Raw genomic sequence first — 23,797 nt, forward strand, 5'->3', positions numbered from 1 at the left:
TTTGGTTTTTTGAGACAGGGTTTCTCTGTGGCTTTGGAGCCTGTCCTGGAACGAGCTCTTGTAGACCAGGCTGGCCTCTAACTCACAGAGATCCACCTGCCTCTGCCTCCCGAGTACTGGGATTAAAGGCCTACACCACTACCACCTGGCAGTAGCTTAGTTCTTAAGTTCTTTGTGGGGCTGGAGAGATGGCTCAGAGGTTAAAAGCACTGGCTGCTCTTCCGAAGCTCCTGAGTTCAAGTTCCAACAACCACATGATGACCCACAACCATCTATAATGAGATCTGGTGCCCTCTTCTGCCATGCAGGCATACCAACAGGCAGAACATGTATACATCACAAATAAATAAATCTTTAAAAAAAAAAGTTCTTTGTGTCTTTGAACACAAATTTGGGAGAGCCATCAAATCAAAGTATCTGTGAGCGGCAACAGGATTCAGGCCCATCCAGGCAGTACACAGTCCTGGGTGATCATTTGAGCCAGAGCCTACTCAAAAACCTCCTGACCCAGACTGTTCCTAGGAATCATTTGCTCCCTAGCTTGGACATGGATGCCACAGATTTACCCATTGTGGTGCTGAGCCCATAAGCTGAGGGGACAGCGGCAAGAGGCATCACTGTGGCTATTGGGAGTTTTGGAAAACATGCTGGAAGTCAGGTAGACCTTAGCTATTTAATAAGCATTTTCTATATACCCTGCAAAGTTGAGCATGAGTCATGGCTCCAAGGATTTGGCGGGACATATACGGTACACCATGCTGTGTTTAGTGGGAGACCACTGAAGATTGGCAGCTAAGCAATAGTAGCCACTCTTCTTGTTAGTGTGTAGGGTACTGGGCTGCTTCTCCACCCACTGTGCTCTCTCAGTGGTGGGGCACATGAAAATTACTTTGATTGCATAGGAAACACCAGTCCCAACCAGCCTTTTCCTGAATGAGATGTCAACTTTAGTGAAGACGGTTGGAAGAAATTGCTCCTGAGTTCCCTCCAGCAGCACACTGAGTGGGACCCCATGAACTTCCCTAGCAGACTCAGCCCTTCTTACCTCTGAATCAAGGATGTTGAGCTTTTTTGTAAAGGTCCAAATAGTAAGTGCTTTAGGCTTTGTTGGGCATGTTTGCTCAGTTCTGCTGACACTCTGTGAAAGTAATTGACAGTACATAAACAAACGAGCACGGCCAGCTGAGCACAGTGGCTCGCACTATACTTCAGCACTCAGGAGGCTGAGGGCAGGAGGATCCTACATAGAAAGACCCTCACTCAAACAGAACCAAACCTGAGTGTGTCTGAATCCTCAAATTTATATTTAGGTCACTAAAATTTAGTGTTATTCTCATGTGTCATGAAAAAGAACTCTGGGCTTTTGTGGGAGGTTTTATGGTTTTAGTTTTTTCCCCTAATCATTAAGTATAGTGAAAACTCGCTGAGGAGATAGCTCAGTTGGTGGAGCACTTGCCATTCAAGTGTGAGGACCTGAGCTTTGATCCTAAGATCACACATAAATAGCTGATCATGGCAGGGGATGTTTGTAATCACAATGATGGTAAACAGAAGACAGACAGGTTGATCCCTGGGAGCGTATTGGGTCAGCTAGTCTAACTTGATGAAGTTCTACACACACACACACACACACACACACACATGGGTAGGGGAGGTATGTCCATTATCCATTGATTCAGGATGGGTATAGCTCACTGGTAGGTGCTTGCCCAGCACGTTGAGTTCCATCCCTAGCATTCCATATAGACACAAAAGTAACTTAGAGTTGTGTAGTGGCGCACGCCTTTAATCCCAGCACTCAGCAGAGGCATATGAATCTCAAGGCCTTGTCTATATTGTGAGTTTCAGCTAGACCTACATTGTGAGACCTGTCTCAAAACAAAAACAAATTTAAAAGCAAACAAAAACTCCTCCTTCTTTGGCTCCCTGTTGTTGCCAGCCCCTGCTCCCGAGCAGTAGTTCTCAGCACATGTGGGATCCTAGGGAGAGTGTGATCAAAGCACTGGACTCTTGAAGGAAAATGATCAGCTGTGTCATTGTGCTGGCAGTGTGGGGTCCTTCGCTCCTCACTACCAGTTCTTCCCCACTTGTGTGCCCCTTTCTCCCTGACCACAAGAAGTCCCGTGGCTCTAAGGGTCATCTAGTCCTGCTGTTTGGCTCATCCCACTTCTGGTCTCCAAACCTCTGGCTTTCTCCAGGGGCCTGGCTGGGGGCAGAGGCCTTGCCTGACATATTTTTCTTCCTGACTCTTTCCTTGGACCTGGGACCACAGCTGGTGATGGAGTTCTGTGGTGCTGGCTCGGTGACTGACCTGGTAAAGAACACGAAAGGGAATGCACTGAAGGAGGATTGCATTGCCTACATCTGCAGGGAGATTCTCAGGGTGAGCGTGAAGCCCCTTCATAGTCCTCCCCATGCCATCCTGATGAGAGCTTCTTCATGGGCATTTGTTATTGAGGGAGGCAGCTAGCCACTATGAAGAGTCTCACACCTCAACTCTGCCTGCACTTGGGCTGTGGGTGGGTTTGGTCTGTACATTTAGCCTCGCTCTGAAGTGAGGACCAGCAGCTAACTTCCCCTCAATCTCTTTGTACCTCCATGCTCTTTTCACCCCTCCAACACTATGGCTGATTCTCCCCACTCTTGTTCCAGGGTCTCGCCCATCTCCATGCCCACAAGGTGATCCACCGAGACATCAAGGGACAGAATGTGCTGCTGACAGAGAATGCTGAAGTCAAGCTAGGTACTGTGGGTCCTTCTGAGGCCCTTTTGCCATCAAGCCTGGGAACAGGGTCGCCTTCCTCAAATGTCTGGCTTAGGTCCAATTGCATTTGTGCCAAGGGGGTCTCTTCCCTGTCCCTTTCTCCCAACACCAAGATGTCTGCCTCCTGCTGAAAATCCCAAGAAGCCTTTCACCTGCTGCCCACCAGGGCGCAGCTACTCCGCACCCTTCTGTGGAGACAGGGCATTGAGTTCCCTTCTGCCTGCGATGCTGTCCTGAAGAGGATGTAGAGGTTTCTAAGTAGGATCTAGGCCTCCGCTGCTTCAGTCCAGACACATGAGAGCATGCCGTGTACTATAAAGCCCAAGAGTAGAGGGGGCTTTGCATGCTGACCCCTTCCTCATGTCTTATAGTGGATTTTGGGGTGAGTGCTCAGCTGGACCGCACTGTGGGCAGGCGGAACACTTTCATTGGGACCCCATACTGGATGGCCCCAGAAGTCATTGCCTGCGATGAGAACCCTGACGCCACCTACGACTACAGGGTATGAAAGAGAGAAGCAGGAGCTCGGGAAGTAAGGTGGGGATAACGGATGGATTGAAAGTCTGGGGGCAGTGACACGTGAGCAGTGAAGGGATAGAAACTTCTCACGGTGTGTGGCCAGGCCTGGGAAGCCAAACCTGGAGGGTTGTAGTTTGAGGTCCTCGAGGGCTTCCTAGCAAGACCCTATTACAAATAAACTAAATTAAAAACCCAGTATTTTACGGCAGGAACTGTTTATATGAGAAGGTGGAATGATTTGGAAGAAGGGGATCTCAGGAAGGGGTGAGGCTATGGTAGGTTTGTATGGGTGCTGGGTGAAGGGAGTTATGCAATATTGTCAGGAACGATTCATCCTTGTCTCTTCTTTCCCTTCTTTAGAGTGACATTTGGTCTCTAGGAATCACAGCCATTGAAATGGCAGAGGGAGCCCCCCGTAAGTGCTGACTTTGCCTTGGAGTAGGATGGGACAGAAGGGAGGGCAAGGAAGTGGTATAGGGAGGAGATGGACTTCGGAAGTCACGTTAAGAGAGGGATTCCTTGGCCTCTCCATGAAGTAGGATTGATAGTGTCTCTTCCTTGTCCCAGCTCTGTGTGACATGCACCCCATGCGGGCTCTCTTCCTCATCCCTCGGAACCCTCCCCCAAGACTCAAGTCAAAGAAATGGTATGTCTGTGAGTGTTTTCAGTCTGACAGTGAAGGTTCAGGCAGGGCCACCCTCACCCTAATACTTGTGTTCAGGCTTTGGGGCACACCATGGAGAGGTGTGGGGACTGTAGGCAGCAACTGGGATTGGGATTTGGAAAGCCAGGAAAGAAAAGACAATTTAGAGATATATGGCCCACCATCTCCTGTGACTGCCCTTCCAAAGGGGCCCTCCCAGTGTGAGCCACTACTGTTTCCAGGTCTAAGAAGTTCACTGACTTCATTGATACGTGTCTCATCAAGACTTACTTGAGCCGCCCACCAACTGAACAGTTACTCAAGTTTCCCTTCATCCGAGACCAGCCCACAGAGCGGCAGGTCCGCATCCAGCTCAAGGACCACATTGACCGCTCCCGGAAGAAGCGGGGTGAGAAAGGTCAGTGGATGGCTCAGGAGCAGGGGGTTTGGGTGTGTCTGTGCCCTGTCTCCTCTCTAGGGCTTGCCTTTGCTCTCCCTTCCCTTACCCCAGCTCTCCCTGCCCAAGGAGCCCTCTCCCAAACTTGTAACCCCTGGGCCTTTTCCACTTGTCTCAAGTCAGCCTTGCAGGTGAGGACGGCTATGTGATGTCCTCACAGAGAACTCATTCCAAGCCTGTGCTGGTGTGAGCATATGAACCTGTTGGGGAGGTACCTTGCGATGGGCTGTGCACGTAGACCGAAACGATATTTCCAGCTGAAGTTTCCCTACCCGGGGTGGAGTCTGGAACTCTGGGTGGAAAAGCCTCAGTGTCTTCCCTTTGCAGAGGAGACGGAATATGAGTACAGTGGCAGTGAAGAGGAGGATGACAGCCATGGAGAAGAAGGCGAGCCGAGGTGGGTTTGGCGGGTAGAGGTGGGAGGTTGGGGTCTGTGTGTATTGTCTGAGGGGACAGCAATGATCCTTGGCTTTGAGGGCTCTTAGGTAATAGCACATAAAAGATAGCTTGTATAAACTGAGTCCCTGGGTTGGTGAATTGGCTCATCAGGCAGAAGCACCTGCCTTAAGCTTGATGACCTGAGTTTAGTTGCTGGGATCCACATGTTAAAGGGAGAGGATTCTTCTAAGTTGTCCTGACCTCCATTTGAATGCTGTGGTGCACTGAGACATGCACACGTGGGCTGCTTACAAGTGTGTGTGCACATACATAGTAAATGATGTAACTGAAAAAATAGCAGGTGGAGTTCCTGTATGAGAAAGAGTGAAGAGAATGGATGGTGAAGAGAAGGTTGTTTAGGCCTGACAAAGGTACGGGCTGGAATCTTTAAAATAGCAGTAAACATTGTTTAGCCAGGGGCGAGGATGCGTACCTCTAATCCTAGCATTTGAGAGACTGAAGCAGGAGGATAGCAAGTTCCAGACCAGTCTGGGCTACATAATTCAGGCCCTGTCTCAAACAGGGAAGAGGGACAGAAGAGAAGACAAATCCACGGCCCTTGGGATTGCCCATTGGCAGGGGGTCCAGTACAGTTGGAGGCACTCAGGCAGGCTGCCCAGGGAAGAAGGACCACCAGCATGTTCTGACCTCCGTATGCCTTTGCCACAATCATCTAGCTCCATCATGAATGTGCCTGGGGAGTCCACACTCCGCCGAGAATTCCTCCGACTCCAGCAGGAGAATAAGAGCAACTCTGAGGCTTTAAAGCAGCAGCAGCAGCAACAGTTGCAGCAGCAGCAGCAGCAACGAGACCCTGAGGCACACATCAAACACCTGCTGCACCAGCGGCAGCGCCGCATAGAGGAGCAGAAGGAAGAGCGGCGGCGTGTGGAGGAGGTGGGTCCACCAGGGCAGGAGGAAAAGCGAGGAGTAAGACAGGCTTTGCCTGGCCCTTTTCAGTCTTCATGGAAAGACTCTCCACTGTTACTAGGGGCTCAGTCTCCAGGTGCTGGTCCCCTGCCCAGCTTAGTGTGGATGGTTGTGCCATCAGCATCCTATCAAAGTGAGAGCTATTGCCATGATAGAGCTGTTGCTGCTTATATTTGTTTTTTTTTTTCTATAAATTGTTTTCAACTGATTAAAGGTAGGTAGAGGAAATTCATTTTAATTGAAGAGAATCTTATGTTTAAGTACAGTTTTCTATTTGTTCTATTACTCATTAAAATATTACAGTGAGGGCTGGAGAGATGGCTCAGTGGTTAAGAGCATTGCCTCCTCTTCCAAAGGTCCTGAGTTCAATTCCTGGCAACCACATGGTGGCTCACAACCATCTATCTGTAATGAGGTCTGGTGCCCTCTTCTGGCCTGCAGACATACACACAGACAAAATATTGTATACATAATAAATAAAAGAATTTAAAAAAAAAAATAGGCCGGGCGGTGGTGGCGCACGCCTTTAATCCCAGCACTCGGGAGGCAGAGGCAGGCGGATCTCTGTGAGTTCGAGGCCAGCCTGGTCTACAAGAGCTAGTTCCAGGACAGGCTCCAAAACCACAGAGAAACCCTGTCTCAAAAAACAAAAAAACAAAAAAACAAAAAAACCCAAACAACCAAAAAAGCTGTGTAACTAACTCAGTTGATAGAGAGCTTGCAATCCCCAGCACCACAGAAAACTGGCTGCAGTAGTATGCACTTATAACCCAGCACTCTGAAGGAGGAGGCAGGAGGATCAAGGTGAGACCTTATCTCAAAAAAAGGGTTGGGTCTGGGGATACAGCTCAATAGTAGAGCCTGTCATACAGGAGTCTCTTGGGTGTGATCTCTAGTAACAAAATAACAATTTTGTGTGTGATGTCTGTCTAAATGTACTTATTATTGGTGCATGATGGAGAATAAAAAAATCTGCATTTTTTTCAAACTTTATAACTCAACAACAAAAAACATTGTCTCAAGCATAGCTGCAGCATCTCCACTGTCCACCGTTCCTCAAAGTAGACCTCTGTTCTTGCTGAGTAGGAAGAAATTTGTAAGAAAAACTCAATTGAAGACTTTCTGCTCGTCTCTGTAATAGCAGCCAGTAGCAAGTGACAGAGGCCTGGCCAGCAGCCTCACCACAGGAGGAGAACTTCTGTGTGTCCAGAGGCCTGGTCTTGCTCATTTCATGGTTGGTCTTGTTTGGGATGGGGACAGACACTGGTCAGAAAGAATGTTCCAAAAAAAATGTCCTGGGCAACTGATTTCGTGAAGGTGGTTGCTCAAATTCAAAGGTTGCTTTTCTAAGCACAGACACTTGGTGCCCCCTGTTGGCCAAAGGTTATCATTAACATCTATCTCTTAGAGATCAAGACAAAGTCAGATTTGGGGTACAAGGAGCATGTTAGGGGGTTGCTGTTCTCAACACTTGTTTTTGTTGGTGTCTTGGGGTTTCATCTTCTGTGATAGCACACCGTGACCAAAAGCCACTTGGCAGAAAAAGGGTTTATTTTGCTTACACTTCTACATCAAAGTTCATCATTGGAAGTCAGGGTAGGAACTCAAGGCAGGAACTAATAAAGACACTGAGAGGAACACTGCTTACTGGTTTGTATCCCATGGCTTGCTTGTCCTGTTTCCTTATAGTACTCAGGACCCCCAGTCTAGGAGAGGCACCGCCCACAGTGAACTGGGCCCTCCCACATCAGTCATCAAGAAAATGCACCACTGGGCTGGAGAGATGGCTCAGCGGTTCAGAGCATTGCCTGCTCTTCCAAAGGTCTTGAGTTCAATTCCCAGCAACCACATGGTGGCTCACAACCATCTGTAATTAGGTCTGGTGCCCTCTTCTGGCCTTCAGGCATACACACAGAAAGAATATTATATACATAATAAGTAAATAAATATTTAAAAAAAAAAAAGAAAATGCACCACTGATCTGGTGGGGGCATTTTCTCAATTCAGGTTCCCTGTTCTCAAATGACTCTAGCTTGTGTCAGGTTGACATAAAACTAGCCAGCACAGGGGCTGCAGAGATGGCTCAGCGGTTAAGATCATTGCCTGCTCTTCCAAAGGTCCTGAGTTCAATTCCCAGCAACCACATGATGGCTCACAACCATCTGTAATGAGGTCTGGTGCCCTCTTCTGGCACCAGAATATTGTATACATAATAAATAAATATTTAAAAAAAAAAAAAACTAGCCAGCACAGCGCTCCAGTGGGAAAAGGAAAATGTCATCTTCCAGCCCGCCCCAGGCGCAGCAGCCTCTGTCTAGCCCAGGTGTGCAGCTCTGCTACAGGGCTCAGGATTCATGCTCGGAAGTGTTAAAGCTTTTCTCTCCACCATCTCTAACAAATACCTGCCCTGTTACAGTCCATAAGACACATCACCTCTTTGGTCTACAGCAACAGCGGCGCGAGCGGGAGCAGCGGAAGCTGCAGGAAAAGGAGCAGCAGCGGCGGTTGGAAGATATGCAAGCCCTGCGGCGAGAGGAGGAGAGGCGGCAGGCAGAGCGGGAGCAGGTATTGGCGCCAGTGCACACACAGACACCCGCCTCCACACCTGCCCTGCCCCTGCCCCTGCCCCTGCTCCTGCTGCCTGCCTTCCTTGCTCCTCGGTGCCCTGTCCCTTTCGCTCCCCTACCCCCAGATTCCTCCTATCTTTTCTAGCTTCACTCTTTCTCTCTGTTTTCTCCTACCCTTCAACCCTACCCTTCTCCCTGCCCTCTTGTCTCTGTGTCTTCATTCCCCATCTCTCTGCCCATCCCTGACTTCTCTCTGGGGCATTGTCCCTCATGGTACCCACCTGATTCCTCTTCATCCCCTGTCTCCTCTTATTCCCATCTGTGCCACATTGCCCCCTGGGGCTCATCTACCCTTGTTCCCCCTCATCCTCACCCCGCTGATTCCCTCCCTTCGCCGCTGCTGCCACCCTCCTCTGCTGCCTCCCTCTCTCCCTGCCCCCTGCCCCACCCCACCCCCCAGGAATATATCCGTCACAGGCTAGAGGAGGAGCAGCGACAGCTCGAGATCCTTCAGCAACAGCTGCTCCAGGAACAGGCCCTGCTGCTGGTAACGGGGTCCCTCGGTGTCCTCGGGAAGATGCCATCCTGAGCTGCTTTCCTGCGCTGGGATGGGAAACACATCAGGGAAAGGGACTCCAGGGAAGCAGCTCCTGTGTGGGCAGTAGAGGAAAGGAAGGGCTGCCTGCTCTAACTCACAGGGCCACACCCTGCTGACCCTCTGTCCCTACTGTTGGGCCCAGGAATACAAGCGGAAGCAGCTAGAGGAGCAGAGGCAGTCGGAGCGGCTCCAGAGACAGCTGCAGCAGGAGCATGCCTACCTCAAGTCCCTGCAGCAGCAGCAACAACAACAACAGCTCCAGAAGCAGCAGCAACAGATCCTGCCTGGGGACAGGAAGCCCCTGTATCATTATGGTCGGGGCATTAATCCTGCTGACAAGCCAGCATGGGCCCGAGAGGTACTCACAGCCTGCTTTATCCCCTAAGACCCAATCCTGCCAGTCTTTTGCCTGAGGGCTGGAAAGTTGTGAGAAGTGGTTGCTGCACAGAAATGGGCATGAGAAGGGCAGAGGAGTAGAGGTTGCAGTGATGGAGTGCTTGGAGCAAGTGAGGATCTAGATTCTGAGACCAGGGAAGCAGACACTGGCCTGCTGACGACCTCTTGCATCACAGGTGGAAGAGAGAGCAAGGATGAATAAGCAGCAGAACTCTCCCTTGGCCAAGACGAAGCCAAGCAGTACAGGGCCAGAGCCCCCCATCTCCCAGGCCTCTCCTAGCCCCCCAGGACCTCTTTCCCAAACTCCTCCTATGCAGAGGCCTGTGGAGCCTCAAGAAGGACCGCACAAGGTGAGTCTGTCCCCATTCCTGTCCCAGCACAAGTGGCTTTGCTCAAAGCCAGGTACAGAGCTGCATCCATGAACACGTGCATGCATTCACTAGTGTCTTCTGCACACCACAGTCACAGCCCTGTGGACAGTTTGCAGCTGCGTGTGTCTAGTCTTCTCCAGCGTCTGCTGAGGGGAGAAAGAACTTTTCTCAGCCCAGACCCTAGTTTGCAGAATGTGCCACAGCAGGCTGCCCATCCTTCCTGGTCTCTCCCTACAGAGCCTGGTAGCACACCGGGTCCCACTGAAGCCATATGCAGCACCTGTACCCCGATCCCAGTCCCTGCAGGACCAACCCACTCGAAACCTGGCTGCCTTCCCTGCCTCCCATGACCCTGACCCTGCTGCTGTTCCCACACCCACCGCCACGCCCAGTGCCCGAGGAGCTGTCATCCGCCAGAATTCAGACCCCACCTCGGAAGGGCCTGGCCCGAGCCCAAACCCCCCATCCTGGGTCCGACCTGATAACGAGGCTCCACCTAAGGTAAGCACAACCCTGAAGGACAAGAAAATAGAGTTGAGAGTGGGAAGGAAGAAAGCAAGGCAGCCATGCAAGGGTTAGCATCCAGAGGGTGGAGACAGCAGTGACAGTGGGGGCTGAGAAATAGCCAGTTGCTTGGTACCAAAGGTTGATATATAAAGGTGGCTGTTGTCGGGGTTTCTGTCCTGCCCGATTCCTGCAATTGTTAAGTCCCAAAAAAATCACACAGAGGTCTACATTAACTATAAACTGACTGGCCCATTAGCTCAGGCTTCTTATTAACTCTTATAACTTATATTAGCCCATCATTCTAGTATATGTTAGACACATGGCTCAGTACCTTTTTCAGCAAGGCAGTCACATCTTGCTTCTTCTGTGGCGGGCTCACAACTGCAGAAAAAGCTTCCTTCTTCCCAGAATACTCCTGATCTCACTGACCTGACTCTACTTCCTGTCTGGTTATCCCATCTATACTTCCTGTCTGGCTACTGACCAATCAATGTTTATTTAAAATATAATTGGCAGGATACAATTGTCCCACACCACTTCCCCCTCTTTTTTTTTTTTTAAAGGGAAATATCCATAGTCCATTTTGGGGGGGGGGCATGGTTTTCCAGGCTTCTTCCTGCTGGTTGGGGGTGCTGATAATCTTATGGGGACCTAAAGAAAATTTAGAAGTATGATCAAGTCTTGACTGGAGTATCCTGTGAGGCTTGATTATCTCAGGCAGCATCTTGAACCTATTCTGGATGTAGAACTCAGACATCTGAGCCATCTGTTTCTACCAGAGATCTCTCAGGTGGTCTTCCTTGATCAAACCTGGTTTTTCTTAACTCAGAATGAATCCACAACTTCTCATTTTCTGTGGAAACAAAAGCAAAACTATCTTCTCTAAAGTAACGTATCTTTTGAAGTCAAGGTATTTTCAAAAAAAACATCTTGGATTAATTCAGCAGCATTTACAAACAAATATCTTTTAGCAGCTGTTGTTCTTTCCTCAGCATTCAAACAATTCAAAGAGAACATAATATACAGTATCCAGACTCTATGTATTTTTCATCTTTGCGTAGCTTTATTTTAAATTCTATTTCTTTTATTTTTAATTTTTGATTTTTTGAGTCAGATTCTCTGTATCTTTGACTGTCCTGGAACTCCTTCTGTAGACCAGGCTGTCCTTGAACCCACAGAGATCTGCCTGCCTCTGCCCCAACACTGGGATTAAAGGTGTGTGTCATCGCACATTGAACTCACAGAGGTCTGCCTACCTCTGTATTCCAAGTGTTGGGATTAAAGGTGTGTACCCAACTTCTCTCTCTCTCTCTCTCTCTCTCTCTCTCTCTCTCTCTCTCTCTCTCTCTCTCTCTCTTTAAGGATTCTAACCTTTTTCTTTTCTCTCCAAAGCTTGCATATATTTTTAACACACTAAAACATTTAGAGGTTTTCTTCATTTTTGAATCTCTCTTTACTGTATATCTCTCTTTTTCGGACCGCATGAGTCTATAATTTGGTAAGCAATATGGGTAGGTTTAAAGCCGTGGGTTTGACAGCTGGATCCTGCCCATTCCTTAGCTTTCTGAGATTCCAGCCTCATGGTAGAGGTACCAGCTGTAGCCACGTTTATTGCCACAACTCTATGGCCTTTCAAGGTCCCTGCCAGCAAGCAAGCCGCAGCAATCTGCTCACAAACCACACACTCTGTAGGCGGACCTCCTGCTTTCAAGAGTCAGAGTTTGTGCTGGCAGGATGGCCCAGGAAGCTGGCATTTTAAAATGTTGCAGCTTTTTTCCTGCTACGGCTGAAAACCAAAAAGCATGTGGTCAGCTTTTCATCAACACCATTTAAGTGTTTCATGGCAGGACCTCTCAAAAAAGCTGCAAGGTTTTACAGCTAAAGCTGAGTCAGGAAGAAAATGAGACACATTTGCCTCTAACAAACAGAACCCACCTGAGAAAATGCTGCTCTCAATAAGCTGTGCTTAGCTCTGTTCTTTTCTGTCTAGAATTACTTCCCAAGCTCTGTCTGGCTTTATGTTGTCCACGTGGGCACCATTTATTGGCGAGGGGCTTCTGTCCTGCCCGGCTCCCACAGTCTCCCAAAGAGATCACACAGAGGTCTACATTAACTATAAACTGACTGGCCCATTAGCTCAGGCTTCTTATCAACTCTTATAACTTATAGGTGGCTTTATCCCACTGGCCATTTTTCAACTTCATAGCCTGGATATACTCGGTAACTTACCTGACCTGTTTGTTTCTCCGTGGATGCTGAAGACTACATTTCTTAGGTTGGGGTTGAATGTGTGTGACATCTGCACATGACTGACAGATCTTGCCAATGCCTGTTCTTTACAGGTTCCTCAGAGAACCTCGTCTATTGCCACTGCCCTTAACACCAGTGGGGCCGGAGGGTCCCGGCCAGCTCAGGCTGTCCGTGCCAGGTACACAACACCAGGGTGGGGTCATGTGGCAACCTAGGGAGTAAGAGACATAGGGACTTTGCCAGGTTACCTGCATAGGGGTGGGGCAAGCCCCAAACCAGGCACCTCAGCCCCTCCTTGTGCCACCACCACCCGCCCCGGCACCCTCTGCTCCCTCCACAGACCTCGCAGCAACTCCGCCTGGCAAATCTATCTGCAGAGGCGGGCAGAGCGGGGCACCCCCAAGCCTCCTGGGCCCCCAGCTCAGCCCCCTGGCCCGCCCAACGCCTCTAGGTAATGGAGTTGGGCCCACTCACTCTCACTTCTCACTTCTGCCACCTGCTTCCCTGGTGATGGCTCCTCCTGCAGTGTAGCTTGACACCCATGGCTGGAAGCACATCTCTGACATGAACTCCGTCCCTTCACAGTAATCCCGACCTCAGGAGGAGTGACCCTGGCTGGGAGCGCTCAGACAGTGTCCTCCCGACCTCTCATGGACACCTCCCTCAGGCTGGCTCACTGGAACGAAACCGAAACCGTGTGGGAGGTATGTCAACCTGACATACCTGGGCCTTGAATTTGTCTTGATCAACACTGAGAGCAGGGCCTATGGCCTTTAGTAGCTTAGGACCAGAACACCACGGGGACAAGAGGCCTGTGCGTAGGGTTGGGGCCTATGGTCAGCATCGGCCTGAGGCCACTTTGTAGGTATCTGTGACCTTCTTTCTTCCACCCTGCCATGCCCAGCCTCCACAAAACTGGACAGCTCACCAGTGCTCTCCCCCGGGAACAAAGCCAAGCCTGAAGACCACCGTTCAAGGCCAGGCCGACCTGCAGTGAGTGATCTGGGGGCAGGATGTGCAGCCTTCAGGGTCCTGGGCACTGGGATCAGGGCCGACCCTTCACTCCCATGAGAGGACGAGGGCAGTCCCAGGCCACACAGCACCTCTCATGCCACTAACCTTTCTCACCATCTCTCCTGCTTCCTCCTGGCTGCCTTTCCTCCTCCGCGGCCCCTCCTAGAGCTATAAGCGAGCAATTGGTGAGGTTAGTGAGAGGGGTTGTTGGGGAGCCCTCTCTTGTTCCCTGTCTGCAGCTCCACTGGCAGCCCCCATGTATTGCTTCTACCCAAGCCCCACTGCTCCCCTCATGCCTTTTCTTCCCTGCAGGATTTTGTGTTGCTCAAAGAGCGGACCCTGGATGAGGCCCCTAGGCCTCCCAAGAAGGCCATGGACTACTCCTCCTCCAGTGAGGAGGTGGAGAGCAGTGAAGATGAGGATGAGGAAGGCGATGGGGAGCCGTCAGAGGGGAGCAGAGACACTCCCGGGGGCCGGTATGGGGTGTCCTAGGGCAGGCCCCCTATAAGGACAAGGAGAGGAGAGATTCAGGGAAGGTGGGAGTGAGGCTGTGCCAGGGTGGAGTGCTAGCTTCCCACCGCATCCACTGTTCTGTCAGTTGTGGGGGGCCCTTCCAGATGCTCCTCTATCTCTGCCAGCCTACCCTGAGGGCCACTCAAAAAACACCTGAGTCAGTGAGGGCTTTAGAGGAGACTGAAAGCCCCAGTCTCCGCTGTCACCTGCTTCCTGTGGCATTGTATGGCAGGCAGGACCTCTTTCCCACAGCAGTGATGGAGATACGGACAGCGTCAGCACCATGGTGGTTCATGATGTTGAGGAGATAGCCGGGACCCAGCCCCCATATGGGGGAGGCACCATGGTGGTCCAGCGTGTGAGTGGGTCTCCCTATCCTTTCCTACACCTGTGGCAGGCCCTCTGCAGCCCTACCCTGACTTTCTGTCTGTTCTACAGACTCCTGAAGAGGAACGAAGCCTGCTGCTTGCTGACAGCAATGGCTACACAAATCTGCCCGATGTGGTCCAGCCCAGCCACTCACCTACTGAGAACAGCAAAGGTCAAAGCCCTCCCACAAAAGATGGAGGCAGTGATGTAAGTGTGCTGACGTAGGTCCATGACTAAAGAGAGCCCTGCAAACGGTTTGCAGAAGCGTGGGTGATGGGAGCACTGTGGCAGGTGAAGCAAGGCACTGTGAACGCAGTAGGGCTGGGGTCTGTCCCACAGCCACACGTGGTTCTTGACTGTTCCCTCTCCCCACAGTACCAGTCTCGAGGGTTGGTAAAGGCCCCTGGGAAGAGCTCTTTCACCATGTTTGTCGATCTAGGGATCTACCAGCCCGGAGGCAGTGGGGACACCATCCCTATCACAGGTGAGGACAGGAGGAAATATCTGCCGTGAAGCTGGACTTCAGAGCTAGCCTGAGAATGTAGCTTTACAGAGGATAAGCATGGGGCTGAAAAGATGGCTCAGTGGTTAAAAGTATGTGCTACTCTTCCAGAGAACCCAAGTTTGGTCCCAACATCCACATCACACACCTCACACCCTCCTTAACTTTGAGTCAGGGAATCAGATGCCTTTTCCAGCCTCCATGGATACCTGCATACATAGAAAAGAAAAATTTTCACCTTTAATCCCAGCACTCGGGAGGCAGAGACAGGCGGATCTCTGTGAGTTCGAGGCCAGCCTGGTCTACAAGAGCTAGTTCCAGGACAGGAACCAAAAGCTACGGAGAAACCCTGTCTCGAAAAATCCAAAAAAAAAAAAGAAAAGAAAAATTTTAAATTTTTTAGTTTTTTGCGACAGGGTTTCTCTGTATAAAAGCTCTGACTGTCCTGGAACTCACTCTGTAGACCAGGCTGGCCCCGAACTCACAGAGAACTGCCTGCCTCTGCTTCCCAAGTGCTGGAATTAAAGGCATGTGTCATACGCACAGGCCTCTCTTTTGAGGCTTAGCCCCTGCCTGGGCGAGGGCTTCTGAGGGGCAATTGCTCAGGGTGGCTAAGGAAACGGTTGAGTGACAGATGAAGGATTTGAGCTAGGCCCTGACCTCAAGACCGGGATTCTTTTATCTCTGCTCTCTTCGTGCACCTCTGCTCTGAAGTCTTTCTCTTCCCCTTCTGAGAATTCTGAAGTGCCAAGATCAGATATAGCATAGGAATAAAAACAGACACTAGAGGGCTGCAGCCACCCTCCCTCTTCATCTTGGCAGCCCTAGTAGGTGGAGAGGGTGGTCGTCTTGACCAGCTGCAGTTCGATGTGAGGAAAGGCTCTGTGGTCAACGTCAACCCCACCAACACCCGGGCTCATAGTGAAACTCCCGAGATTCGGAAGTACAAGAAGCGATTCAATTCGGAGATCCTCTGTGCAGCCCTCTGGGGTAAGCCAGGGCTGAAAGGGATCTGGGTACAGCTTCCATGATCCTGATCAGGGGAGAGCCGGGTCTGCCTCTGACCTGTCCAAGGACTCGTATTGCAGGGGTCAACCTCCTGGTGGGCACAGAGAATGGGCTGATGCTGCTGGACCGGAGCGGACAGGGCAAAGTGTATGGACTCATTGGGCGGCGGCGCTTCCAGCAAATGGACGTGCTGGAGGGGCTCAACCTGCTCATCACCATCTCAGGTGCCTGTCTCAACTCTGGCTTTGTCAGCTTCGACCTGGGAGGAGAACGGCCTTGGTGGTTCCCTGTGGTGTGCAAACAGCATTGTATGAAGCAGCACACAAATGGGGCCTTTGATGGGAATAAGTGTGTTTTTATGTGTGTGTGTGTGTGTGTCCATCTCTCAGGGAAAAGGAACAAACTTCGGGTATATTACCTGTCCTGGCTGCGGAATAAGATTCTGCACAATGACCCAGAGGTGGAGAAGAAGCAAGGGTGGACCACTGTGGGGGACATGGAGGGCTGTGGCCACTATCGTGTTGGTGAGGATGACACAACACAGTAGCCAGGGAGAAACAAGGTCTGGGCTAAATGCGGAGGTCATCAAAGCCTGACAGCGGAAGTCATTGCGTCCCCCTTTCTTGCCCCCAGTGAAATATGAGCGTATTAAGTTCCTGGTCATTGCCCTGAAGAGCTCTGTGGAGGTGTATGCCTGGGCTCCCAAACCCTACCACAAATTTATGGCCTTCAAGGTAATGGCAGCCTCAGCCTTCAGTACATTTGAAGGTTCTGCTCCTGCACTTTCTTCCTGAGTCTTCTCTCCCCCCACAGTCCTTTGCTGACCTCCCTCACCGCCCTCTGCTGGTGGACCTGACTGTAGAGGAGGGACAGCGGCTCAAGGTCATCTATGGCTCCAGTGCTGGCTTCCATGCTGTGGATGTTGACTCTGGGAACAGTTACGACATCTACATCCCTGTGCACGTGAGCTTAGCAGGGCTGTGGAGCAAGTGGAACCAGCCCTTCTGGACATCAGACTTGAGGACCCTACCTCACCCCGTTCTCTCTCCCCAGATCCAGAGCCAGATCACGCCCCATGCCATCATCTTCCTCCCCAACACCGACGGCATGGAGATGCTGCTGTGCTATGAAGACGAGGGTGTCTATGTCAACACCTATGGGCGGATCATCAAGGATGTGGTGCTGCAGTGGGGAGAGATGCCCACCTCTGTGGGTAAGTGATGGCCTCCTCCCGGATGGCTTGCCCTGAGGTGACCAGGACAGCCTCCTTACAACCTTTCTCCCATTGTTTCCCTTCAGCCTACATCTGCTCCAACCAGATAATGGGCTGGGGTGAAAAAGCCATTGAGATCCGCTCCGTGGAGACAGGCCACCTAGATGGGGTCTTCATGCACAAACGAGCCCAGAGGCTCAAGTTCCTGTGTGAGCGGAATGATAAGGTGAGGCAGTGTGTATGTGAGGGAGCCCTGTGCTAGGCTGGCTGTCCAAACCTTGTGCTGGGCAGATCTGGGGGGCGGAGTGGTTCTGCTGTTCTCCTCAGAGCAGCCCCTCCCCCGGAAGCTGTCAGAGCCACCACCCTCCTTCCCCTTGGGTTCTGTTGCCTTTACCCCAGGGGTCTGGTAACACACCTCTAGCCTTTCACTGGGGTGGGGAGAAGCATGCACCGATCTGTAGTTTGTCTCACTTCCTCTTCCCTTTCCCAGCTGAGGATCCCCCACCCACAAACACACACACCACACTTTAGCCCTTCGTGATGGCTTTTCTACCTCATCCAGGTGTTTTTTGCCTCAGTCCGCTCTGGGGGAAGCAGCCAAGTTTACTTTATGACTCTGAACCGTAACTGCATCATGAACTGGTGATGAGGCCCTGGGCTGGGCTCCCCATGGACCCAGCTCTCTCCCTACAGCCAGGCCGCCCAGCCCTGCTCCCCCTCTCCCTTTGGGCTTTTGCTTTTACTGGTTTGATTCACTGGAGCCTGCTGGGAACGTGACCTCTGATCCCTGAAGCTTTTGTGATCACGTGACCATCCTTTCTCCCAACATGTTTTCAAAACTGTGCCTGTCCCCAACTTCTGGGGAATGACACAGCTTCCCCGTACCAGGAATTGAGTGGGACTTGCCCATCCCCTTTTCTCCACTTAGGAGGAGAGTGCTTGGGACTTGGACCCCCTTACCCCATTGCTGCTGACTGAGCAGGGCCCTGTACCCCTTTATTTGCACGCCAGGGGAGCCGGCTCCCCCCTTGAATGTACCAGACTCTGGGGGGGGGTCACTGGGCCCTGGGTTCTGCGGGGAGGGTCACCAGCCACTCCAGGGGCAGGGACCATGTCCTCATTTTCTGAAAGCACTTTAATGATTTCCCCTCCCCCAGGTCCCAGGGAATGGAGGAGGGACCCCATAGCCAAAACATTCCTCCTTCCCATCCTCCCCTCCCTTCATGCCCCCTTGCTTGCATCTGTATATAGTGTGAGCAGCAGGTAGCCCTTCCCCCTCCTGTATCCTTTCTCAATGTAGTGGCCTTGGATACCCGTTTGTTAATAAAGACGATTCTACCAGCTCCCACCATGTTGAGAGCTCATCATCTGGCGTCAGTGTTCCTATGTCTAAGTCTAGGCAAAGCCTCATTGGCTATCAGCTAGGTCTGATGGATCAAAGGAGCCAAGAGGTAATGAGACTGAACCAAGGGCAAACCCTGCCCTAGAGTGCTGACTTCAAGAGCCTGGCCAAATCACTTGACTGCTATACACACTGACCCCGAGGAGCCAGACCTACCCACGCGGCCACACAACCCTCCTGGAAGTTCACAAAATGGATTTATTGTCAGCCTGTTGGCAAAGTTGACTTCTTGCAGGGGGAGGGGTGAAGTGGGTGCTAGTGCAGGCTCAGGGTTGGATACACGGTGGGTAGGGGAGATCAGGAACTTGATTGAAGTAACCCCCAAGGAAGATGAGGCAGGAACCGACGCTGAAGAGCACCAGAGCTGCCCAAAAGCAGACGTTGTCGAGGGCTTTCCCCATGCGCACCCAGTCGGACACTTCCTGTGGGACACAGCTTAGCGCAAGAGAGGGAATGAGGGAAGGGCCTTAGCCGCACTCTCACTCACCCTAACCCACCTCTTCGTTGGCTTCCTGGTCTCGTGTGCTCTCAGCCACAAAGTTCACAGCATCCACACAACAGCGGATTTCAGGGGCTGCAGCGCCCAGGTTCTGGCAGAGGGCAGCTAAAAGGGCGGCAACACCAAGTCATTAAGAACATCCCCAATGCAAGTGTGTGCCTTTGACCCACCAAGAGCGGTGCTCACCAGTCCAAGCCCCATGCCGATGCCTCTGCCCCTCAAACACGAGCTCACTCCGCGGCTTTTTCAGGATGAGCTCCTCTGCTCGGAGCAGAATGCCCACAGAGGAGGCGCGCCTGGCAGGTGAGGCAGCTCGGGGAGCCTCAGGGGGTGGGCTTGAGCCCAGGAGGCGTGGCAGTAGCTCCAATAAAATCTGTGGCCAGGGCAGAGATAAGTTCCAAGCTCGCCTCCCACCCTGGGCTGTCCTTCACTCAACCAGCGCGTAAGCTTACTTGGCGTAGCCGAGGGGATGTGCTATGAGTCGTCGGCGTCCGCAAAGACACGTTGAGCACGATGACGCAATTCATAACAATGAGCGTGGCAACCACCATGACGAAAATAAGATACCTGAGATACATACCCAGGAGGCATGATGTCACAGCATCCCACAAAACAGGACAAGCCGCTAGCTGTCCTCTACCTCACAAACACCTCCGCGCGGGAGTGGTGGAGTTACTTCCCTTAGCTACCCCTCCACAACACCAGTATCGTCCGCCCTCCCGCATCTACCATCTGTTGCGGCCATGAAGGGGACTCCCAGCAACTTGGACACCCTGCTGTGGGTCTACCACTTCCATAGCTCCACCGAGGTGAGAACGGTCCACCCAAAGGCGGCATCTGGAGAGGTCTCCAGCGCCTGCCGCTGTGACCCTTCCCACTCCACTACCCCTGCTTCTCCAGGTGGCCCTACAGCCTCCGCTTCTGTCTTCCCTGGAACTTGCTGTGGCCGCAGCTCAGGAATATCTGGTCCAAAGGTTCAGAGAACTTAAGTCCCAGGAGCCCCTGGAATCCAATAAGCCGCCTGCCCAGAAGGCCACCTTGGGGCTGGTGCTAAGAGAAGCTGCAACCAGCGTCATGAGCTTCGGAGCCACCTTGTTAGAGGTGCAGCTCTGGGGAGTTGAGGGATGGGAAGAAAAGCGGGGGAGGGCTAGGCCAGCAAAAGCAGAGACCTCTAGCCCCTGTGCCCCCAATGCAGATCTCAGTCCTGTGGCTACAGCAGGAAGTGCTGGACAGCAGCGACGGCTGCCTGAGCGCAGCCCCGAACACTGGGGATCCGGGTAGGGCACTGACCCGTGTAGCCCTGGCTGCAGGGCAGGGGATTCGGCAAGCTGGAGCAGCAGCTGGTGCAAGTGTCCGGTACCTGATCCAGGGGGCGTGGCTGTGCCTGTGCGGACGCGGTTTGCACGGGTCCACCTCATCCCTGCAACAAACCCTACGCCAGCTGGGTCTTGGGGTCCCCGGGGATCCGGTACGTTCAGAATAAGGGGTGTGACACGGGTCAGAGGAGATGGGACTGAGGTTATACTGAGCCATACTGACCTCTCAACAGAGATACCCGGGAGACCCCAAGGTGGCATCCAACAGCAATGAGGAGAACGGGGGACCAGATAATCCATCACTGTCCCAGCCCCACCCTGTGTCCAAATAAAAACCCAGAACAGGACAACTGCAAGTCCCCTACGCTAACCTTCTTTGGCTTCGCCCTCCATGCTGGTACCCCATCTCTGTAAGATCCACTTTGAGGTTACCTGCCCAGCAGTGGCACGCTCAGAGATGTCTCTGGAATTTTCTGGGCAATTAGGAACAAGAAGACAGTCTGGGCTAGCAGGACGTTGATTGAGACCGTGCATTTCTGGCCACCAGCTAGAGGGAGCATACCGTGAGAAGCGGCCCAGGGAGGGAGCCTAGCCTGGGCTTTAGAAGTCAGGGGTCACCCCTTACCCTGCGCAGGCAGGAAGTAAGCAAGCAGCACCAATCCGGAAATGAGTACACAAGGTACAATGATGTTAATGACGTAAAAGAGCGGCTTCCGGCGGATGATGAGCGTGTAGATAATGTCAGTTTCTCCAGGGACTTCTGCAGAGCCTCCCTTGTAATGGCGGATTGTGCCTGGGCAGTAGTCGATGGCCCATTCTCCATTCTCTGCAGGGCATGGGGTGCAGTCAGCCCACATACCTGCAACTCCAGGCTGAGCGGGTGGGCCCATCTCTCAGGACCCTGGGCTGTCAACATAGGGGAAGTATGGGCAGAGAGGGACATTCCCAGTAAGGATGTGAAAGAGAGAGGCTTAGTGCGACAATCGAGTTGTGTGGCCCAAGTCAGGCTCTGCAAGCCCCCCACACACACACCCGTGACCCTCATCCGGGAAAGGTTTTGGAGGAAGTGATAGCCCCTTCACCAGTAAAAGCTTCCGTGTCAATTTCAATCTTGTCGATGGTCTCGCCGTTGTCATCCACAGCAAAGATGAACTCCACTTCTTCAGCATTATAGGTCTGGGAGCTGTGAAACACGGCCAGGCTTCACCCCAGAAGCTGGACACTTCTTAGTCCCGCCCCGGAAGCTCACAATGACTCCACTCTTGCCCACATCCCTCCAGCACATCTACTTCCTGCTCATCTGGTTTGGTTGGAACAAGGGCTCACTATGTTGTCCAAGAAACTCCTGGACTCAAGTAATGTTCATGCCTCAGATTCTTCCTGGGGAGGAGCTGGAACTATGGGATAAACTACAAGATGGCAGCAAACCCAGGTGCAGCTTCCCACGCATCTCAGTGCCTCCCTCCACCACCTGCACAGCCCTTCCACAGAGCCCCCACCTGCTCCTGCATGTCAGGCCCTGTTCCCGCTCTAGGCCCCCCTCTCCTCCTTGAAGTGACTCTCCCCACCGGAAAACCAGAGAGCAGTTCTGCCAGTCGAAAGGGAAGTAGGTGACCTCCACTGCGCAGGTGCTGTGGTAGATGGCAGGGGGCAACCAGGTCACGTAGCCTCCCTCGCTGACCAGAACATTGCAGTCATAGGCCACTCCAAACTGCCCATCGATGCTGTGGTGAACAAGCTTTTCACAGTATTGGAAAGAGTACTGAACCTCTTCCACCAACAAAGTCCCCCCAAAACCGTTTCCTCTTGGCCAGTCCTCACTTGTTTTCCAGAACGATCTCTGGCAGCCACACAGATTCCGAAGGGACCCGCAGGGTCTCTATGCCTGCAAAATCCTCCTTGCTGAAGTTGAGCCTGTAGTCCTGCCAGTCCTGAGAGGAGGGGACAGAGGGGTGTGCTCTCCACCTCCCACCTGGTAGGAAGAAGGGGGTTGGCTGGGAACCCTCGCACTGCTCCCGAGATCTGACTCACAATTCCAATCCAGACGTTGGTGGTCAGGGTCTCCTCCTTCTCGTTCTACAAGAGGAACGAGCCTGCCTGAGGCCGGGAGTTAGGGTTAGAAGTGAGAAAGCAGGCATAGGATTGGAGGGGTAGCTTACCAGTGAGATGAGGTTGGTTAGGGTGACCTTGAGGGTGATGGTAACAGTGTCTTCAGGCCTCCTAACTGGCCGGCATCCTGGGTCATACTTGTCGAAGAGATGGTGATACAGGCTGAGCTCTTCGTTCTTACTCTCGCTTCTGCCTGGGGTACGTCAAGAAGGAAGGATCACTGGACATGAAGCCACAGCCTGGGTTTCTCTCCGCCCCCTGGGTCTGTGCAGCCCTCCTGTATGTATCTTTCTGCATTTCTCCTAAGCCAACAGTAGTGCACCTGGGGACCAAGTACTCTCTCAGTCTATGCCTTGGTCTCCACCTTTTCCCTGGTCCCTCCAGGTTGGGATAGGGACCCAGCTGGCTCCCCTAATTCCTGTCCCTACCAAGGAGTGCCAAGAGAAGCAGGGCACCAAGCAGAGCCCCTGCCATCCTGCTGTCTGGTTCTCAGGGTTATTCTGAGCTTTGACAGGCTTGAGGGGGAGGACAAGGTGCCTGTGTGAAGGGGAGGAGGGTGTTAGTTCCGGGCTGGGTTAGACAGTCCCAATCCTGTCACCAAATCCTCTACCCTTGCTACAGCTGAGGACAGTTTGGCTGCTTCCAGAGGCAGCTGCCCCATACTGTGTCCCTTACCCACCCCATCCCAGCATCCTTTGCTTGTGCTTTAGCCAGCTCTGTAGCCGCAGACGTGATGTCTCATGAGAGGCACAGGCCTCTAATAGCACTTGGAACCACAAGCCTTTAGGGTAGACTTCAGTGGAGACTCCCATTCCCACCACACACTGGTATCCCCCGTGTGGTCGCCTGTGTCTGTGATTCTGATGAGTGCAGCTGAGAAAGAGAACCTCCCATGCCTCCCACACCACCTCTGTCTTAGTTACTTTTTCTTTGTTTTTCAAGACAGGGTTTCTCTGTGTAGCCCTGGCTGTCCTGGAACTCCCTCTGTAGACCAGGCTGATCTCAAACTCACAGAAATCCGCCTGCCTCTGCCTCCCAAGTGCTGGGGTTAAAGGTGTGTGTCACCACTATCCGGCTCCAAGGCAATTTATAAAGGCACTTAATTTGAGGATTATCGTTCCAGAGGGTTATGGTCCATGCTGTCCGTCATGGGGGGGGAGGGGGACAAGGCAGCAAGCAGGCAGACATGGTGATGGAGCAGCAGCTGAGAGCTCGCATCTATCACGTGTCAGTCATGAGGCAGAAAGAACTAACAACTCAAAGCCCGCCCCCAGCGACACACCTCCTCCAATAAGGCCACAACTAATCCTTCACAAACAGTTCCACTAACTGGGGACCAAGCATTCAAACAGGAGCCTGTATGTATGGGGGGCTCTCATTCAAATCACCACAACCCCATGTAGAATGCATGC

At 52.2% G+C, this 23,797-nt stretch overlaps 3 protein-coding genes across 16 annotated transcripts in view; 2 read left to right on the top strand and 1 right to left on the bottom strand.

Annotated features, from left to right (window-relative positions):
• Positions 1-18,407, top strand: part of Mink1 (misshapen like kinase 1) — a 56,761-nt gene extending 38,354 nt beyond the window's left edge. For 2 of the 14 annotated variants that reach the window (XM_057773361.1, XM_057773369.1), the window contains exons 5-33: positions 2,273-2,383; positions 2,653-2,743; positions 3,136-3,266; positions 3,644-3,698; positions 3,851-3,929; positions 4,169-4,344; positions 4,711-4,780; positions 5,499-5,718; positions 8,200-8,316; positions 8,779-8,865; positions 9,059-9,274; positions 9,489-9,662; positions 9,921-10,184; positions 12,533-12,618; positions 12,781-12,891; positions 13,026-13,144; positions 13,345-13,433; positions 13,621-13,644; positions 13,767-13,930; positions 14,220-14,325; positions 14,406-14,543; positions 14,712-14,820; positions 15,661-15,828; positions 15,927-16,070; positions 16,236-16,370; positions 16,480-16,580; positions 16,660-17,059; positions 17,146-17,285; positions 17,622-18,407. In XM_057773361.1, the coding sequence (XP_057629344.1) occupies positions 2,273-2,383; positions 2,653-2,743; positions 3,136-3,266; positions 3,644-3,698; positions 3,851-3,929; positions 4,169-4,344; positions 4,711-4,780; positions 5,499-5,718; positions 8,200-8,316; positions 8,779-8,865; positions 9,059-9,274; positions 9,489-9,662; positions 9,921-10,184; positions 12,533-12,618; positions 12,781-12,891; positions 13,026-13,144; positions 13,345-13,433; positions 13,621-13,644; positions 13,767-13,930; positions 14,220-14,325; positions 14,406-14,543; positions 14,712-14,820; positions 15,661-15,828; positions 15,927-16,070; positions 16,236-16,370; positions 16,480-16,580; positions 16,660-17,059; positions 17,146-17,285; positions 17,622-17,705 (3,909 nt within the window). In that variant the 3' untranslated portion in view covers positions 17,706-18,407. The remainder of the gene's footprint in view (positions 1-2,272; positions 2,384-2,652; positions 2,744-3,135; positions 3,267-3,643; positions 3,699-3,850; positions 3,930-4,168; positions 4,345-4,710; positions 4,781-5,498; positions 5,719-8,199; positions 8,317-8,778; positions 8,866-9,058; positions 9,275-9,488; positions 9,663-9,920; positions 10,185-12,532; positions 12,619-12,780; positions 12,892-13,025; positions 13,145-13,344; positions 13,434-13,620; positions 13,645-13,766; positions 13,931-14,219; positions 14,326-14,405; positions 14,544-14,711; positions 14,821-15,660; positions 15,829-15,926; positions 16,071-16,235; positions 16,371-16,479; positions 16,581-16,659; positions 17,060-17,145; positions 17,286-17,621) is intronic. The other 12 variants (XM_057773366.1, XM_057773362.1, XM_057773368.1 and 9 more) reach the window with 12 other exon arrangements.
• Positions 18,408-18,727: 320 nt separating this feature from the next.
• On the bottom strand, positions 18,728-22,859 carry Chrne (cholinergic receptor nicotinic epsilon subunit). Its single transcript, XM_057775986.1, has 12 exons — positions 22,814-22,859; positions 22,436-22,578; positions 22,308-22,352; positions 22,098-22,207; positions 21,845-22,000; positions 21,359-21,459; positions 20,902-21,102; positions 20,709-20,823; positions 19,413-19,527; positions 19,147-19,333; positions 18,959-19,065; positions 18,728-18,883 (listed from the first exon to the last, which is right to left on the bottom strand). Exons 1-12 carry the CDS (start codon positions 22,857-22,859, stop codon positions 18,728-18,730), a joined length of 1,482 nt encoding a protein of 493 aa, XP_057631969.1.
• On the top strand, positions 19,704-20,608 carry C7H17orf107 (chromosome 7 C17orf107 homolog). Its single transcript, XM_057775987.1, has 4 exons — positions 19,704-19,769; positions 19,861-20,061; positions 20,156-20,428; positions 20,510-20,608. The coding sequence occupies exons 1-4, from the start codon at positions 19,704-19,706 to the stop codon at positions 20,606-20,608; spliced, it is 639 nt and encodes a 212-aa protein (XP_057631970.1).
• Positions 22,860-23,797: the final 938 nt, after the last annotated feature.

The sequence above is a fragment of the Chionomys nivalis genome, chromosome 7 (assembly GCF_950005125.1).
Source record: "Chionomys nivalis chromosome 7, mChiNiv1.1, whole genome shotgun sequence".
Lineage (NCBI taxonomy): Eukaryota > Metazoa > Chordata > Mammalia > Rodentia > Cricetidae > Chionomys > Chionomys nivalis.